Genomic DNA, 19,902 nt, shown 5'->3' with positions numbered 1-19,902 from the left:
TAAAGGCCGCGATGCCATCGAGGGCGCTTCAGATCCTCAAAAACGAAAGGGCTTTATCAAGGGCGCTCTACCCAAAAGGTCACTTGCTGGAGGGTTCACGGTCTTTGATGGTAATGAGGGGTCTTACTGAGGAGGATCCTTTGAAAAAAATGCTGTCAATATACAAAAAAAAAAAAAAAGTTATGAGATTGTGGGGAATTGCAAAAATGATGTGAAATGGAAACCGGATATGCTAATCCACAATTAATTAAAGAAATGTTTCTGGTGCTCTAAAATAATTTTTTTTTTCCCTCAATGAAATGAATGTACTATATTTTATTTATTTAGATAATGTTTTTATTTAATATGGTTTTATGGTACTAAATTATATTTACGCTGTATTTATAATACATTTATTCACTTTTTGAGCAACTAAAAATTTCAATCTCTTTTCAAAGACTATTCACTATCAGATTATTGCTGAATTAAGTGAAAAAAGTTACTGAATTTTACGTTTATTCTTATGAAAAATACTATTTTACATTTTTACATGAAATTTATATTTTCAAAAACACGTTTCACTCTAAAACAGCAAGACTTTCAGTACGATCTTGTTTGGCTGCAGTACCAAAAGTTTTCACTAGATGAAATTCATCTCCCATTCATTTCCAATGCGCTCATTTATGACCGTGAGGAGCATAAGTGTGACTATTTTCTTCAGGACCATTTAATCTTTTCAAATCAGGCCCTTGATTTTTTTTTTTTTTTTTTGCGTTCAAACAGCAAGTGCCAAAACCTTTACCAAGTTTCGTCCCATTCCGATGAAGTAAAAAATACTAAAAAAAACAAATGACCAGAGAGAACCAGAGGGTTAACATAACTTGAGTTGTGAAATGTGGCTAGTTACTAAAAAAAAAAAAAAGAAAATTTTGTGAACTTGGTAATTTTGTCTACAAAAGTATGACTTAACTATCCTTGAAACTAGGCCACATTCACTAATAGTGCATTGGCGCCCGCCAACTTTTTCAGTGGCGTTGGTTCCAGAAGATTTTTCATTCATTTAAAAAAAGCCTTCAGAGTTAAAAGCCATGAACTAAGCCAACCATCCAGGAGGTGAATCATAACTCTACAAACTTTGAGTTGAAGCAAAAAAGTATTTGGAAACCAGACAAAAATACAAAGGTACAAGACTGTGTACGTAATGGCTGTAGTGAGGGAAAGAAGTACAATCCCATTAAGCATTGTGAACAGCATATCAAATTAAAATGGAGAATTATATATATATTGAGGTTTATTGCAAAATGTGCATATATATTCAAATATTTCAGTATTTTGAGATTATAGTGAGATCGACTCGATTACGTTATTCGCAGTGCTCATTGGGAGAGGGTGGAGCTAACGAGATCTTTTGACAGGTTTTGCTTTCTGATTGGTGGAATTTTCTGTACAGCATCATGGGTAATGTAGTTTTTCCCATTCATTTTCCAAAGTTAAACACGATTATTTTAAGACTAAGTTGAAATAATTCGGGCTGACGCCTTCAACAGAAACAAAAACTATCGATTAATAACGTCGCAGTTCACGGTCTTTAAAGGTTTCTAAGTTAGCGTTAAAAATCAATTTCCCAATTAAAAAAAGAATACTTCCAGAACCCGAGTGTTTCATTTTCAATGTTAGTACTGTGCATTACCGTAACCACAATTTATGTTCGTTTCAACAAACTAAGTCACAAGTCAAATTATATCACACATTAATAATCAAAGAACCTGTCTATCTTAGTTGTTTGAACCCAGAACATTTCTTTAATCCCAGATTATGAATGAAATGGCTTATGCATATATGATATGCATGAACTATGAAATCTCTCAATAATGAATTATCAAAGAACCCACACACATTCCCGGTGAGAACACTTTTTAATACAAGATTCAAACATACAGTGTTTGGTGGTATAAATGAACCAACGCTGTTTAACATGAAAGAGAATGAATAAAGTGGTTTTCGTCACTGCGTTGGTGTTGAATTCTTTACTAGGTTGCACTTCATCGCAGCATCTGCGTATTGTCAGACCTCAAAGGCGTCTCATTTAACACATCACTGTCATTTGTTACACCTGGCCCCCAAGGTCAACCTCAGCACCTTTAGAAATGCATTGCTTAAATGTTTGACGTCAATCTCACGTCAACTCGGCTTGTCTTTGCAATACAGCTTGCACACTTTGAAACATCGATAAAAAAAGAAAGAAACAAAACTCATATACACAAAACATACTGACCATTTCCCCCTCTTATCAAACGTAAAAGCATGATATTCCAGTTTAAGTATTAAAATTATATTCATACTAATCAAACAAACTGCATGTGATTTTCTTTTCTTCTGCAGGCTGAAATACTGTAAAAAAAATAATAATTACGTAAGGCTGACTTGATTTCACATTAAAAATGTATAGACATCATGACTGTGCCGAAGAACGGAAAGAATATTGTGATACAGATTAAATTCATCCTTAGCTCAGGGTTTGTGAAAATAACCATATAAATTGAATATATGTAATAATATTCTCCATTGACCGACACCACTGAGCTTGTATTTTATAGGAAAAACGAACAAACATTCTTAAAAGGGGAAACTGTTGTATCTTTACTTATTCATCAATCCGTTTAACAACATGAACGAAAGCAGCAGACTTAACATTAGCAAACGACAGCTATTTTGTAATCTGCATCTTTGGTTTTTCCAACTAAAATATTTATTTATACGAGTTGTGCTAATGAGAAAGCAGTAGCTTTACTGCAACAGACTCATTGCTACATAGATGTATAAATAATGTATTGAAACAAAAGAATCTGGTTTCCTTGCTGATTTTGTATTCCTGTAAATTATAAAAAGTGAATGATTTCTTACTTTACTGGCAAATTGCTCAAACTTATAACTTTGCTTCTTTTAAAAAATACTGATTAGGAAAATTATTTTTGCAGTTTGTCAATGTCGTACCGAGATGAAGTGCATGTTGCAATGTACCTCAATCCTACTTATATCTATTGCAAGACCAACATTTCCATCTTCTAACTGCTGGTACGTACTAAAGAAACATGGATTTTGGTTTACTGATAAATGGAAGCATTAAAAACCGAGTTATTACATCCCAAAAGTAGGCTACATCCATACATAACCCCCTGCATGGCGAAACAATTCAGTCATTTAGGGTTGTCAGGACGTATCACACATATCTTGCACACTACTCATACTGACCAGCCGTGACAACGTCACACCTTTATTATTGCAAATGTCACTTTTGAAATCAAACCTCAAAACAAATGAGCGTAAAACACGAATCAGAGAAAAAAAAAAAAAAAACTATTACAAAAGGGCAACATTTTTCCTGACAACACAGTCCGCCTTTTCTATTTTGTTAAATACATTTAAAGTAAACAAAAGAAATCCACCTTAAAAAAAAAAAAAAAGACGATGAGGAAAAGCTATATAATGAATCAATTACCAAGACTAAAGATTTACAAATTGCAGTACACTATATATTTATTGTTCTTAATAAACAATTTGAGGCTGTATCAAAAACTTTATAAAAAATTAGACCGTGATTTTATCAACCTTTTTTTTTTTTGTGATGATTTTGTAAATGAAACCCGCTCTTTTCACTCCTATTCCAGGTCTTGCGCAAATATTTTTTTAATAGCCATCACTATATATGTATAAAAAAATAATCACCCCTCATCTAAAACAAACGGTAATATTTTTTTCTCTATTTCTTTTTTACCATATCTGATTTACACACGTTTGGACTATAAATACAGTTATATCCACAGGCAGAATATTATGTACAGAAGACACTTGCTGCGATACCACCAAGGCAAAATATGGCATTCAACTGCAAATATATAATAATGACATGACATATAATAAACAATGCCGTCGTGTAGAGGATGGGTCACTATTATCAAAATCTTCAGTCTTTATTTAGAATTAGTTTGAGTGGATCCAAGGCATATACTCCATAATCACTGAAATATATATATAATTTTTTTTTAAAATAACAACATAAAAATAAAAGAAAAAGAAACTACAAATCATTTGAAACCAGAGCTTGTTCTGATTAAATCAAGTCTTTGAAATTGAGCAATCTGTCTCAATGACTGTCAGTAGCTTGAGTTTAACTGGTGAAACAGTATATTGGTGGTTTTGACTTGAGGGTGCTGAACATTGTTCCTGCAGTTTTATGAGAAAATTAAGGATACGGAGACGCCGTCAACCTGTACATTCAATTACATCACAAGATTTCTTCACGACCTATGGGAAATATGATTAAGTGAGATCAATACTGGGCTTCAGCCTGGCAGGTCAAAGGCAGAATCTGCATAGACGACTCGCTCATTAGATTACCTCCTCCAAAAGTTTCACATGGCTGGCAAGAAACTATATAGCACATTTCTCAAGTCAGAACACACTTTGCGATGCTCACTCTGTGATTTAATCTTTTTTTCAGAATTGAGGGGTGGAAAATAGTGTTTTCAGTGTGATACTTAAAAAAAGAAGTAATAAAAATATATATAATAAAAATTAAAGATGTTCTAGCATAACTTTCAAATATACAGTGGATTAAACAAATCTTTCGGTTTGGCTACCTCTTGTTGTAGTGATTTAACTAGACATGTGAATAACAATAAAAACAGTTTAATTTTTGTGTTAAAAGGCAAAACCATAATGAATCAACATCCCACAAAACTGTCTGCATGCCTGTCCAAGTCTCTCAAGGCCATTCTTTTATTCCCCTTCTGTTATTGAATTTCTCTAAGAAACCTTTTTGCACCTGCAGTCAGCTTTATTGTCCGCTTATATTATTCAAGATTAACGAATTCAGAAGATAGAAAGAGTGCTGTTAGGCAAGGAGTTTGTCAAAAATAGGAAAAACAAAAAACAAAAGAAATAAACAAAACAAAACCAATAATTAGTCAAAAAAAGCCCATCTAGACACAAAAAGCGCCAGGACTGGAGGGTACATCCCCAACAGTTTAGCAATAACCAGAGTAGTCAGAGGCTGAGGTTGTTCTTGCTGTCCTTCGCAGACTATCCACTCACCCCACCCTCCCACATCTCCTTAAGAGTCCTGTTTAACAAAAACCATCCCATCACATTCAAACCCGAAACCCAGATTTGCAGCGCCCCCCCTTCTAAAAATCCCATAATGCAAAGAGACAACACTGGTGTGGAACCTCAAAAGTTCCCCATCCTCCTGCTCCGGAGGTTTCAGCAAACATTAGGGTGGCACGTAAGGGGGTGGAGATCTGTATGGGGTCATGTTCTTAGGACGGGATCCTTTCCCCTCCATTGGGACAGTGAAGGGTGGTGGTGGCTGGTAGGGAGGGGCATTAGGATCCTCATCGTGTAGAGGTGTGTACTCTCCCAAAAGGTCCTGGTTCAGAGGTGTTGTCTCTGGACTAGCCATGTTGGGATACTCTGGTGGAGGAAGCGGAGGCTTTTCCTCTTGAAGGATAAGGGGCATGCTGGAAGAGGGGGGTGGCTTAGAGTCATCGAGCTCATCCGCAAAAATAATGGGCACTCCTTTCTTGATGAAAGTTGCTTGGTCTTCTATAGTCAGCTTGCCCTTGCGCTTCTTGCGATAGCAAATCATGGCAATGATTCCGGCAATCAGCAAAATGGCTGCAACCACCACTGCCGGTATGACGGTGTGAAGATAAACATCATCAGTGCTCTGTCTTCCCGCGCCCACAGCAGGAGTAACAGGAGATGGGGTCGGATCGGGGATCTCACCTAACGGTACAAACATGTAGTTACGGCAGCTTCCTGTGCCCCTGACAGTGATATTTAATGCCTTGAAGTCTGGTTCCATGAGTTTAGTGAATTGTATAGAGGGTTTACCCTCATTATCAGAGATCCTTCTGCTCAACTGCTGTATTTGCTCTCTTGGGCAGGGGTTTTGCTGAAGGCTGTTGTTGGTCCATTCCACTATGATGGAGCCCTTGATGATGTTCTTCAGCGTAACAGTGCTGCTGTTACGATCACCGAAAGTCTGGGCCAGTTTCTTGACAAGAAGGATTTTCTTGTGAATGTCATTGGTGACTGTACGCGCATCCCCATCAAACACGGCAGTAAACAACACCGGTGACTTAACACTGCCTCCCCATCGATTGACACGGACCTCAAAGGCATCCATTGCATAGAGACCTCCTTTGTCAGTTGCTTGCATGAAATACTCATGTTTTCCTTCGTGCTCCTGGTCTGGTAATCCATACAGCAACTGGCTTGTGCTATTGAACTGTATCCAGGAATCATCCCCAACTACATCATTGCCCTTGCGCAAGGTGAGCCTTAACTTATCTGTAGTTCCATCCTCTTTGTCGAAAAATGTATCAGATGGAACCTTCACCTCAAAGTAGGTGCCAACGTAGGCATTCACCTGATCGATTGCGTTACGCAGCTGGGGTTTTGTATTGCCATCAAGTACAATAACTGCGGGAGTGGTGCGTCTTGGTGGCTTGGTAGTGGTGGACTTGGGCTCTTTTGGTATTGGTGTTGTCTTGGGTTTCTTTCCAGGTCTTCTTGTCGGTTTTGTCCTGGTGGTGGGTGTTGCTGGGGTCACAGAGGTTCCAACATATACAGGCCTGGTCATGGTGGGCTGGATGCCAATAGTGCTGGTGGTTTCCATTACACGTGTTGGTTGAGGGGGGCCTAAGGTTGGAGTGTAGGCAATAGGATCTTTGTTCCGAATGGTAGGTTTCACGGGAAGTGGCACAGGACCACGAACAGGTGGGGCAGAACTTTCTGAGGTAGGAGCAATAGAAGGAGAGGTTGGTGTGGGAACTATACGGACAGGGGGCTCAGGGTAAGCTGTTGGGGGCAGTATTGAGGGAATGGGAGTGGGGGTGTTGTTGAGCTGCCTTCGCACCCTTTTGGGTACATGGGGCTTTTTGTTAGCGATATGCCATCCAACAACTGGATACCCCAGTTGTGCGGACATGGTCCCCTCTTTTGCCGGAACCTGAACACTACTAATATCAGGAATGCTGCTTTGATCCAGACTGCAGCCAAGTTTCCAGGACAAAAGGGCTCCGTTTTCAACCACCTTCTTGGCATTTCCTGGTCCTGCCATGAAAGCAGACATGTCAAACAAACGGTTGTTGACCACAGGCAAAATCTTCATGTGCTGAAGCCCCATGCCAGAGAACTTTTTCATGTTGGCAAGAAGTTCTACCCTCTGCTTTGAGCTCATCTTTGTGAGGTCAGCATCCAGAATGACGGTAAGCACAGTAACTGGCTCGTCATTGCCACAGATGAAAGGTTGGACATCATTGCTGGCTGATTGCTGGATTGCAAGCTGAAAAGGGTCTGTATCAGCATGCTCCTCTGGGTGCACCTCAATGGAGAACACATCTGGGCTCTGGGAGACTTGGCTTTCATTGGAAACAGAAACAGATATGTAGTGAACGCCCTTGTCTGTCTCTAGAGGAAGGCCTTGAAGTGTGCCACTCTCTGCATCCCAATGCAACCACGCTGGGAGCACATCCTTGCTTGCTTCTGTGATCTGTAAAATGGGAGGAGAAATAACGATTACTGCAACTGAATGACTCGCATCTGAAATTTAACAAGACAAATGAGCTTACAGTGATGCCAGACATGCTCTGCCAAGTAAAACACGTAAAACCTGAAAGTAAATTTCACTTTATAATGCGACTAATCGCATGAATCAAAGTCGTCTTTCTCAAATGATACATCATTTTTAGTTTTTGTATTATATCTTTCCTGGTTGTGAGCATGAATTCAGTATCTTCAAATTCAGTAACACAGGAGGAGTGAAGACTATAATGAATGAGTGCTCTCAGAGTGGCATAGAGCTCCCTGCAGCATGAGATTCTCCGCCAGCTGGAGAGCCATTCAATGAGCGCTCAGTCAAAAATAACCAATAATGAATCAATGGCATTGCGATGATCCATTAACATAAGTCTCTTTGCAAATTCAAAAATACATCCTTTCCTTCCAGTCCCTTAATTTGATTGGTAATAAATCCTGGTTCATACATTATGTAGAACCAGTGCCCATGAGTTGGGTCATTAAAACTCAAACCAGTACATAACAGTCACTAAGGGAGCAGTGGCATCAGCATCTGGGCTTTTTATTTCAATTGACAGGCTTCAAAGGTTTAGACACAAAAATCCAACAGCACCACACCCCTCTCTGCCTTTCGCAATCCTGCTTTTGAATATTCCCCATCTACCAGTCAGAGCATGTGTGCGAGATTGACTGTGAACCTATTTGATCGCTTAGAGACATTAATAATTCAGGTGAGAGTCTAATTATAGGCTGATCTATAGTCTTGTTGATTGATAGTGTGCTTGAAACATCAACACTGCTGCACTTCAAATGGTACATGGCTTGCACTGAACAGTAGTATTTTGAGGGTTTAAAGGGTTAGCTTTACACACAAATTACAATTCTGTCATCATTTACACAGCCACAGCTCTCAAATCCTATTTGCTTTCACATATTTTTAAATATGGCACCTTTAGATGGGTCATAAACCATAAAGTGAAATGACAATTTAGTTATCATCATACTAAGCTGTCGAATAACTTGCACGGACTACTTTCATGTTTTTTCGAGTCTTGATGTCCACCCCCATTCACTTCCATCGTATGGAAAAATGTGGCGTGAACATTCTGCTAAACCTCTCCTTTTGTATTCCATGAAAGTCAAACTGAACTAAAATGACAAACAAGTTTATGAAGACTTCAGATGCAAAAGCCTCTAAGTGCCATCTGAAATTTTCTTCTAGAAAGCTTGTATGTTTATGTTCAGTTATTTCACTTTAAATGGCAATGAAAATTACCTATTAACTGTCATTAAAGTGAAATTACTGAACTTAAATATATAAGCTTGATAAAAATGCTCATTTTATAAGAAAATTTCAGATGCCACTTAGAGGCTTTTGCATCTGAAGTTTTCATATAATGGCAGTATTTTTATTTTTGGGTGAACTATTCCTTTAAAACACAGAAATGGGCCACAGCTATCAATTACAGAATGTGTCAAACAACAATCAATTGTGGAATTATCCTTCAATTAGTGAATTGATTGAGCAATGCCACTGAATCTATATTTACTTTTCACCTCATTATCTGTAAAAACCACAGCAATATCTAATAGGCCTAAATATACAGCACTGACAAAAATACCTTACATATTCTGTTTAAAGCCAAATTGATACCATACCTGCATTGAAACATATGGTACATGTGGCATGCGTCTACTTTCGGTGCCTTTTTAGACCTTGGTTTAGATTAAAACAGAAGGTTAAGGCAAGTATTTTTCTTCTGAAACTAGAGCATCAGTGGCAACACACACACAGCCACTGACATTTAGGGAACCACATAGTTTCCATAGTGATGATTCATGCAACCCACACTAAAGACAGTATAACTTCTGCCAAAGGCATGTTTCTCTTGACTTAAGTGAAGAAAGCAAGGGAAGGCAGAAACGAGTGCAGAGAGAATGTCAACAACAAGAATATTAGGGAGTTGTTTTTTCTTTCATATTTCAATTGCTGCGGCAAGCCTGTCAGGGTGCTTCTGAATGGCACATGTAGAGTGGGAAAGAAAATATTCCTACAGATCCCAGGGCCACAAAACCAACAAGGAACCTAAAAATGAAAACTATATTCCATACAAGGAATGTAAATGGTGACTGTCAATTTTTAACATTCTGTTAAACCTGTTCTGTTCAACAGGAAAAAGAAACTGAAGAAGGTGTGGAGCAACATGACAGTGAGCAATTGATGACAGAATTTTCCTTTTAGATGAACTAGTATCCCTTTAACAACCCGTAGGACCTCAGCGATAGGGTTTGTAATATTAAAATCTTTAAAGACCTGATGAGAAGAATAAACTTTTCCCCCCTGAAATGAAGGAATTACACGGATGAATCGAAACTCCCTTGGTTGTGGGTCGAATAAAGCTGCTCATTGTTAGAGCATGCTTGTGGGGGAGTCTGCAGGAAGAATAGATGCCATTGTTGGGATATAAGGACAGCTGAAAAGATAAGATTCATAGTTCTGAAGGAGTAGGCTCAGGCATGTCTTTGTGATATTAGAGAGAGAAACGGAGACAAAGGAGGTAGTGGGGGAACCAGCTTGAAGAGCCCTTTCGTTTTTAAATAAAGACCCATCACATTTTCAGGAGCGAAGCATTTGCACTCCCAGTTTTGAGACAGAATGACGACAGAGTGATCTTTGAAAATAACCCACTCTTACCGAGGGAAAACGACAGGCCTTTTTCAGCGGACTGTGGAACATGACCCATTTTTCTGCCGAAAATTACAAATGAAATGTGGGGTGTGTGTTCAGGTCACTTGAGAGAGGGATTTGCAAAATGTGTGACCGAGCTGCCTGTGTAGCAGAAATCAAAACAGGCTTCAAGTTGCCAATAGCAGTCCTTCATCTAGGTAAATGAAAGTTATCAAATGAATGCCGATTCAGTTTGCTGACATTTTTCAGACAGGGAAAGAAAAGGTAACAGAATAAAGGCTCACCGGGAGGGCTGCTGTTTGTTTATAACAAAACTTTAAATTGCTATTCAGTGAGGAGGGAATGTCAGCTTTTGATCCATGCTGCGGAACAAGCATGAACAAAGGAGAAAACAGTAAATGTGCAGAGGGAAAAAAATAAAAAAATGGACCGTGAAGATAAAACTCATGAATGGCAAGCAGCAATCTTCATCGTGGATCGGTATTGAAACACGGTCACATTATGAAAGAGGGAAAATTACAGCTCCTTGGGCTGTGTCATTGTGGCAGACAGGTGGAGATGGGTACATGCAGAAACTCGACATTTGATTTCAACATAGGACCTATTTTTAAAAAAGGACCTACCAGGACTTCTGCAAAAATAAGGAGCCTGAGTAAAGAGGGATAAATAGGCTACTAAAAGAGGGGCTTATTTATGGTATAAATCCACAGAGCTCCATTTCCTGAAACAATCACAAGGAGAACATTCAAGGACACTTAAATAGTCAACCCGTAACTGCCCTCTAGTGGACATAACAGGAACGGCATGGCAGGTTCCTCTGTTGATTCATTCACACAAGCCGAGGGCTGCGTTTTGCTCCCTTTGTTTCCAAACCCACCTAAAATGAGGAATTATAGGTCCTTTTTCTCTGAAAAGGAAAGACTTGTCGAGACTGCATAAAGACTGTGAAAGGGCAGTGGTGCGGCAGAGTAATTCTAGACTGCAATGACACTGGCACCGCAAAAGCTGGTTGCTATGCAGACAGTATCATAACAAATAAACGTGAATATGCATCCGCAAGACCCAAACGGAGCAATCTAGAGTTACATACATCTCCCAGTCAACATAAAGTGACTCATATTTCCAAAGCCATTTTATTATCAGCTGCAGGAATACAACTTTTCCACTGCCTCACTGCTGAGGCTAATTAGGTTTCAGTGCCAGTCTTTGTGCTGAAAAAGGGAGGGGCTGGGGAGAATACGAAGAATCCTGCCATCACGGACGAGAGTGGAGGAGCAGGAGGAGAGGAATTCAGAGAAATGAAAGGACAAGGGAGAGAGAAGCTCGCCGTTTCCTTCGTTAAACATAAACGACATTAGCAGCAACTAAAACAGCCGCCTCTATTTATCGAGATGATTGAGCGTCCGTCAACTGGCTTTGGCATTTAAGACTAGAGCTTTGTCCTGTTTTGAACACACACAAAAAAAAAAAAAAGCACAAAGGGATGTTTTTAAGATGAGCTTGGCTTTTCTCTCTTTTAAGCATATCCCCTTGGTTCCTTTTGATAAAATGGAGGCTAGAAATTTAAAAGCATGAAGTAGGTCAGTAACTTCAAAAGGATCTTTTGCACAGTAGGTTATTTATGAATATCTGAGGGTCCAAGTATTTCGTGGAAATCATGCTGATGGGTCTGGTGTGAACAGAGAGTCTGGACATGACAGACAGAAGATACTATAGAATTAGCAGCAAAGACCAACTGCAATACTATACACTAATTATGCTATAAGAAATAAAATGTGTGTGTGTGTGTGTGTGTGTGTGTGTGTGTGTGTGTGTGTGTGTGTGTGTGTGTGTGGGGGGTTAAAATGTATATCTATAGCTGTGTATGTATGTATGTAGGCTATGCATGTATGTATGCATGTATACGTATGTATGTATGCATGTATACGTATGTATGTATGTATGTATGCTATGCATGTATGTATGTATGTATGCATGTATACGTACGTATGTATGTATGTATGTATGTATGTATGTATGTATGCATGTATGTATGTATGTTAAATTTATATTGACCAAAAAATACATACATTTAGTAAAGTAACAATATTTTTCTATTATATATTGTAATAAACCAATTGCTTTATATTGGTAAAAAAAAACAAAGAAATGCATGGATGCTTTATTATAGAAAGAGGGCAAAAAAATGTTATAATAAGCAATGAATGTAAAAAAAAAACAATTATATATACATAGTGAAAAACAATATATGAATATATGCAATTATATATTATGACAAAATATTTACCAGCAAAAGTAATTTTAGAAAAAATCTTGGGTGCACAATTTATATAAAACCTTGGTATATTTGTATACTTTATACAGTTATTTTAATATAGCCTATATATGAAGAGTTCAGATGCAAAAGCCTTTAAGTGCCATCTGAAATTTTCTTCTAGAATGATCATTTTTATCAAGCTCATATTTTTAAGTTCAGTAATTTCACTTAAATGGCAATGCAAATTACCTGTTAATTGTGATTTAAGTTAAATTACTGAACTTAAATATACAAGCTTGATAAAAATGATCATTCTAGAAGAAAATTTCAGATGGCACTTAGAGGCTTTTGCATCTGAACTCTTCATATACATAGCTTTTTAATGGGGCAACAAGATCTGATAGATATGACAGGTTACCAGTAAATTCCAGTTGCTGTGCGCATGCTTTATAAAATGGAAAAAAGGCAGCAGAGGCAATTCTGTTACCGAGTATTGGATCGGTGCGGCCCTATCTATTTCTGAGCCATTAAGCAACTACCTAGCAAACTCATAGCCAGTCCCTGATAATCTTCAACACTCTACCATTGTAGTGGCAAGTTTTGCACGTACCACCACTCCAAGTAGTAAAACACAGCTCTGTAGTTTATAATTCATTTTTGTCCTGGCTCTCTACTCTTTTCTGAGACTTCAAAATTATTTATAGTTTGCAAAGCAGATTCTAAATGCTCTTAAGGAAGGAAAGGGGAAGTTCATCGTAGGCTATTGGTCTGGACAGGTCTGAATGGCTATGGAAGGGAACAGCTGTAGGCAGCTTTAACTGTTGGGCGTTAGATTCTTTGGCACAGCTGTCAAGACAGATTTTTCCGAAAGTGAACAAAGGGGTTTGTGGTTTCAACTTAAAAAATGCGCTTGACAGGGCAGAAATGATCCAGTGAATGTAGGATTACACAGAAGGCCTGGGAGAGCCGCCCAACATTTAGGCGGGACAGAGAAACACAATGAGCAGATTCAGACAGGGGTCACGCTTTTAACAACAGTTGACATGGACTGGTTGGTTAAAAATGTCTCATCAACTGTTGGGTGGTCAACAAAAGATGCCTGGTCAGGGCTGCATTGTGTTTGTACCATTAGCGCATTGATTGGTTTTCAGAAAGCAAGAAATGCCAGCTGACAGAAGATAGACACACCTTGTTGGGGCTTATACAGATAAACCAATTGTAGCACCAACAGCAACACAAAATAAATTGTAACAGAAAAAATAGATATATTGGTGAACTAAAATTTGTTTATGCTGTTGATCTAAATGTAAAGTGCACCTCATGCTCGCAGTTCCCAGAGAGCTCTATGCCATAAAGCATGCAGACCACATGTTTCCAAGTAGCATTGCATTATTACAGGGACCAACACATTTTATGGTCCATCAGTCAAAAGGAAAGCGTAGAATAAGATTTGAGCAGTGCTTGGGGCAAAGTCACGTCTTTTGCACTGACTGAGTACATTGGCTGGGGAGTGTTGATGTGGCGCTATCTGATATGCCAGGGACGATCCGCTGAGCACCAGAGGACAGATTTGTTTGCATCAATGCAACATGTTTAAGGATGCCATGCAGGACCTTAAAGGAAGAGAATCTCACCTTTACTGTGACCCTGGAGTCCTTCGCTTTGATGGGCACACGCATTTGGAATACCCTGCCCACCACCGCTGAGGAGTCTGGGAAGCCGCTGGGCTGCGACACGGACACAACCGCTGCTTCTGCCTCGCGTAGGTCCGACAAGACCGCCGAGTGCATAGACGCCTCCAGCTGCCTTACATCGCCTAGAACTTCCATTGGGTTCTGATCCCAGGAAGCCCGCACTTCCGTTACTGTCAGCACCATTGCGATCAGCAGCACCACAAGAGTCCTGTCCCTCTGCCCCAGCATGGGGCGTCCCCCATCCCAGAACTCTTTCAGTTTATTGCGCATGCCTGCTTTTATTTTCTCTCGCACAAAAGAGGACGTCCAGTTGAGGGGGCAGCATGCACCCCACAGAGTCCGAAAGAACTGATCCTCTTTTCAAAAGCTCAATCCTCTCCTTTTGTTCTCGATTACGCCTCTTTTCCCTCCTTTTGTGAAAGTGCCCTCAGTAGTTTTGAAATCCCATAGTTAAGGGGCTGCCTCTAAGACCTGTGTTGAGAAATAGAAAGAGAGGAATTCATTAACAAGCATTTCAATAGCACAAGACAACACTGACCAATGCAACGTAAGAGTGATATATCATGTTGGCGTCACAAACAGCCTGAAATGGCTTAATGCTAAGAGCTAGAGATGTGCAAAACTACATTTTTTAGGGTTTACCTGACCTATATTTCAGGATTAACTGACCCTCAGTTTCTTAAGGGGCATTTACATAAGACACATTCTTGCGTTTGAACAACCAGATGCAGCAGACTAAAAGTCTGAGGACGCATTATCAAAACTATTTTTGTACCTTGTAAGTTTTTAACCATTTAAACAATGCACACGATGCAAAACAAAAGTGAGTTGGGATGCTAAAAGGTATGTGCGAGGTAACTTGTCGACCTTACTATTCCTTACAATTATGTTGATTGTTACATGATTAGTTGATTAGTCAATTAGATCCCATTTCAAATACTGATCAAGGTATCTAATAAGTGACGTATCATGGCGGTGCCGTAAATCACTTTAGGTTAATGGCATAAGCCAGATCTCCGGTCTCTGCCAGTGCTGATGTTTCGTACTGCTTGCTTACCCACAAGCACACATACACAGGTGGATCAAGACTAATCTGATTACCATTCACAGCTTTCTCTCCCTTTTCTCCTCTCACACTGTGCTTTTCATTCCCGTTCTGCCTCATTCATCATCGAACATGTCCCTGAAAAAACACCCAGCTCTGGAAGAGTAACCTGCTCCATGAGTGTTGACAGAAATAGTCGGAGACAGGGGGTCAGTGCATAGCGACCGACCGGTTTAAACACTTCAGAGGAATGCACACCATCTGAATTGTCTCATGGGGAGGGGAGAGCTCTACACTCTAGAGGTTTGTTATTCATGCAGGTCTTTCACTCCGAGAGGAAGGAGAAAAAGCCTGCGGTGAAAAGAGGGATGGGTTTAGTGCAGGGTGGGCTGGAGATTTTTATGCATTTGAAGAGGGAGCAGCTCCATACAATGCAGATGATTTCCCCCGAGAACTGCTCTTGAGTCCTCGTGTCCAACCTATGAACGAGGGAAGCGGATACGAGAGGGGTGGGGCGGTCTCTCACGCTCCCTGTGTTCGGTCGGTGGGGGTTCGAGAGGAGCTTCTTCAGAAGACTCCCGAACAACAACACTGTACGTCCAACTCACTATCTTTTGGAGATTCATTCTGAAAGCCAGCAGGAAAGTTGCTCCTATAACAAAGTCCAAATAATCAACAACCATTTTCAAAGTCAGGTTTGTTTTACGGTCTCAACCAGACGCCGACAAAACAGTCCTCGAATGTTTAAAAAGACATCAAATGAAAAATCAAAGACACATGGTTGACAGAAAAACATGGATTCTAGTGAGAGCAATAACATCGTGTTGTGGAGATAGAACATAAGGTGTGTTTTTGGGTTACGAGCAAGAACTTCAGGGAATGTTTAACAAAACATTTAATATTTTTACTCAACAGGGTGTAGGCCAAGGATCATCAATGGCCGACAAACTGCCGAGACGCTCCCTCCATAGATTTTCAGATAAAATTAAGTTCACATCAGATTCATTCAGTTCGATAAGCTATTCATTTCAAGTCACCACAAATATAATCATTGGGATTTAGTGTCTGACTCCAAATTGTGCTTGCTCTCAGGTTCAGAGCCATTTGGAAAAAGTCACTGAAGTCCCTGACTTGTTAGTTTCCAATAGGAACTTTCATTATGCCAGTGGATAATCTATAATGACTGCTGATGTACCTCATTACATAGACCACAGGCTCTATCACACACACACACACACACAGGTTTGTAAAACCTGCCAAACAAATGCCTTCGATGCAAAAAAAATAAAATAAAAAAGTAAAAAAAAGCCACCAATCCTACTGTTTTAAACTTAAGTCAATCTAACATGACATGAACTGTTGATTAAAGACGAGAACTCCTGCTGAAAACCCTGCCACCTTTTGACAAGGTTTTTTCTTTTTTTTTTAAGACTTGGATTAGAAATCTGCAGAATGCCTGAAGTCTTATCGCACATCATTTATCCTGACAGGTATGGCTGGAGGTACAGTCAGTAGCATGACCCTCTTCAGCTTTCCGCACTTTTCCACTACAGTCCCACCATTGAGCATTCACAAAGAGCCAGATGAAATTGGCAGGTACATGAAAGAACTTAAACCTCATCTCCGGTTGCGGATAAAGACGCCCTTTCAGCTCTCAGGAATGGCGGGCTGATCTCTAAAAGGTGGAAAAAGGGGCCCATCACAGAATTCCTCCCTTGATCAGCCCGGCACAAGAAGCTGCACTGGTCACAGGAACCCTGCCGCCAGACTCACCGGCAATGGACTCGGACCCTTTCAGCAGTCAAAATGACCTGAGAAGTCTTTGAAATGGGCCATTCTGTTCTAAAGACAAAATGGAAATCACTTCATGCGTGGAAAAAAAAAAAAAAAAGAGAGAGAATCACGAAGGCCAGTCCCTACACGCCAGCAAAACTACAGAGGGCCATTGTGTTGGAGGCCTGAAACAGTCCACTGGATGCTCCGGGAGATTAGGATTTGACAGGGATGTATATAGGCTAGGTTGGGGGAGAAGGCAAGCAGTAATAGGTTTGCAGACAACAGTTCAGTTGGCAAAGGGGGAAGAGCGCCCTTTGCCCTGGTACCATGGTGACACCCCTTGTCCATCACCCCCAGGGGCCCATGCTATTGGACAAGCTTATAAAAGAAAGGATTGAGTCACGCATTCCAGTTGATGCAAGACACCAATGTTTACTTGCAGCCAAGACAGGGCTCCAGACAAAAAAGAAATAAAAAATAAACAATTAAGCAGCCATTGGCTCCTATAAGGGGAAAAAAAAAATAGGTGCCAAATTATTACTTAAGTGCACAAAAGAAAAAACGTGTTCTTATTTTATCATGTGTTGTCACGTCTGCCTTCTTTTACAGCATCAGCATTTTCATCCATCTTGTGGATGTCCCGGGAAACAAAGATTCACTTAAAAGGAGGAACTGAATTGCTTTTCCAACTTGAGAACATCGTCACGAAGATTTGTTCTTCACACAGAATCTGAGCCAGTGTCGCTGACCATAATAATGCCAGCATCACTTGGGCAAAAAGTATAGTTTGGACTCCTCATAATGCATCCTATACACATTGTTGTATGTCTTGCACACACCCAATCTATTTTTCTTTATTAGAAATATCTGAGAGGTAAAGTTAGTGAAAGGCAGCTCTTCAAACACATCTACAGGGTTGAATTTAAATTTTAGCTCCTTGCATTCTTTCTCATGTGGACAACAGGTTAAGTAAAAATATAAGGATTAGCCTACGTGACAGTGCATGTTTAGCAAAATGACCCTTTCTATAGTTATTTGTCTGACTAATGAGTTTATGAGCACTGAATGGCTTTTCTGAGGTAAATTTGAAGTTACGTAACATGATTGTTCTCAAGCTGTTTTATAAAAGCTCGATCGTTCAAGCCACATTAAAGAGCACCAAAACGACTTATTACTTATATTTCGATATAAAATTGACATAATTTGAAAGCTGAAAGATTGTTAATTGTCTACTAAAATTAACAAAACACATTAAAAGGCGACAATTACAAATCTTACTGCGATTATGGATGGCTGCGCTAAAAATGTGAAGTTCATGCAGTAAAAGAAAACAGCAAAGATTAAAAGATATTGAGAATAAGCATCCATATTAGTATAAATTAAAACCAAGAATTGTAAACGATTAGTTGGTGTCCACAAAGCTGACATGTTTATCTGTTGTAGTTTATCAATGTTGTGTGCACAAAATAGACAGTCTTCCAGCACTTTTACAGTACTTGCATGTTCATTCATTGACACGTCTCCGTCGTTTTCTCTCTCATGCCGGCACAGCCATCAGCGTCGTTGCTCGATAGAGATGAGGGCTTTGAAAAAGCCAGATATGTTTTGGTTTGACATGCATTTCTGACACTGAAAGCTGATCCTCGTCCCTGTGCATATTTTAGCGCTCAGTGATATTTTTTTCCACTGCAACTTTGCTGCGCGTCATCTCATTTTATTACGTCAACACAACAAAAGACGTGATGGGCTACACATCCCAGAACATGCTTGTAAAAAGGCACGCAATTTTTTTTTTAACCACAACAAGTTCATTTTTATTGCCACCAGTGGCGATCTCAGCAAAAATATCACTTGCAAATTGATATTTCTGATCGCAAATGTGACCGTTTTAGTCTCAGACTGGAATCCTGCAAAGATGCCTTGTTGGATAATTCTAACAGCACACTTTTTGTACAATTTTTGTTAAATTTTTTTTATAAAATAAAATGTAATGTCTTTTTTAGACAGACCGCCTTATTTTAGGCAAAAATGTAACTACACAAATACAACACATAGTTGACTGTAATTGGATGGACTAGTCCCATACACCTTTTTTTCCTCAACCCTCAGAACAAGTAGAAAATTCACTGTTGATATCATAAAAACACATTTACCAATGCTCACAGCTCTCAACTAAAATATAAATGCACCACAAGAGATCTGAAGAATATTATACACATCAGCGACTGAAAACCCAGTAACCTGGCGTACAAGGTAATGTCAGGTTTATTTTGCAGGATTTTAAAACTAGTGCCTGGCAATATACAAATTAAAATGCTGCAAGCTGAGAACTGAGAATATGACCACAGGCAAGGTGATCTCAAACAGGAATTTTATTCAAGCTAAATAATCTTTTTTTTTTCTTTTTTTTTTAAACAAGCAGGGAGTAAACTTCTTGTTTCTGCTAAAACGCAAATAAATAGTACAGAATTGTAGGAAGGACCTGAGCAGAAAGGTGTGCACCAGCCACCCTCTTGATTGTTTTATTCATTTCTGATTTGGGAAAGTATTCATGAAATAGCCTATTAAACACAGAGAGAGAGAGATAGAGATAAAGAGATAGAGAGATATATAGATAGAGACAAATAAAGTATATCTTATCACAAATTACATTACAAGCCATCGGCAACAGCTCACTTAGGTCAATTCATACTACATGCCTGTATTTTCCTCACTGGTGTTGGCAAGCCACTTGACGCCATGACTTTAAATAACTAGCCTACCAACCGAAAGTACTGCCAAAACAGTAAAATGCTCTCACTGTCATAGTATTAGTTTGGAGTCCCTCAGCAGTACTCTGTAGTCTTTCCCATTATAGTGTGGTATGCACCCTCAGCAG

At 39.4% G+C, this 19,902-nt stretch overlaps 1 protein-coding gene across 2 annotated transcripts in view; it reads right to left on the bottom strand.

Moving 5' to 3' along the window:
* Positions 1-3,925: 3,925 nt before the first annotated feature.
* dag1 (dystroglycan 1) overlaps positions 3,926-19,902 on the bottom strand; it is a 35,433-nt gene continuing 19,456 nt past the window's right edge. For both annotated transcript variants that reach the window (XM_081385318.1, XM_081385317.1), the window contains exons 2-3: positions 14,144-14,674; positions 3,926-7,537 (exon numbers count right to left, since the gene is read on the bottom strand). In XM_081385318.1, the coding sequence (XP_081241444.1) occupies positions 5,252-7,537; positions 14,144-14,473 (2,616 nt within the window). In that variant the 5' untranslated portion in view covers positions 14,474-14,674 and the 3' untranslated portion in view covers positions 3,926-5,251. The remainder of the gene's footprint in view (positions 7,538-14,143; positions 14,675-19,902) is intronic.

The sequence above is a fragment of the Scardinius erythrophthalmus genome (assembly GCF_964197995.2).
Source record: "Scardinius erythrophthalmus genome assembly, chromosome: 14".
NCBI classification, from domain to species: Eukaryota; Metazoa; Chordata; class Actinopteri; order Cypriniformes; family Leuciscidae; genus Scardinius; species Scardinius erythrophthalmus.
The sequence above is the reverse complement of the archived record's forward strand: the minus strand, read 5'-3'. Positions and strand labels throughout refer to the sequence as shown.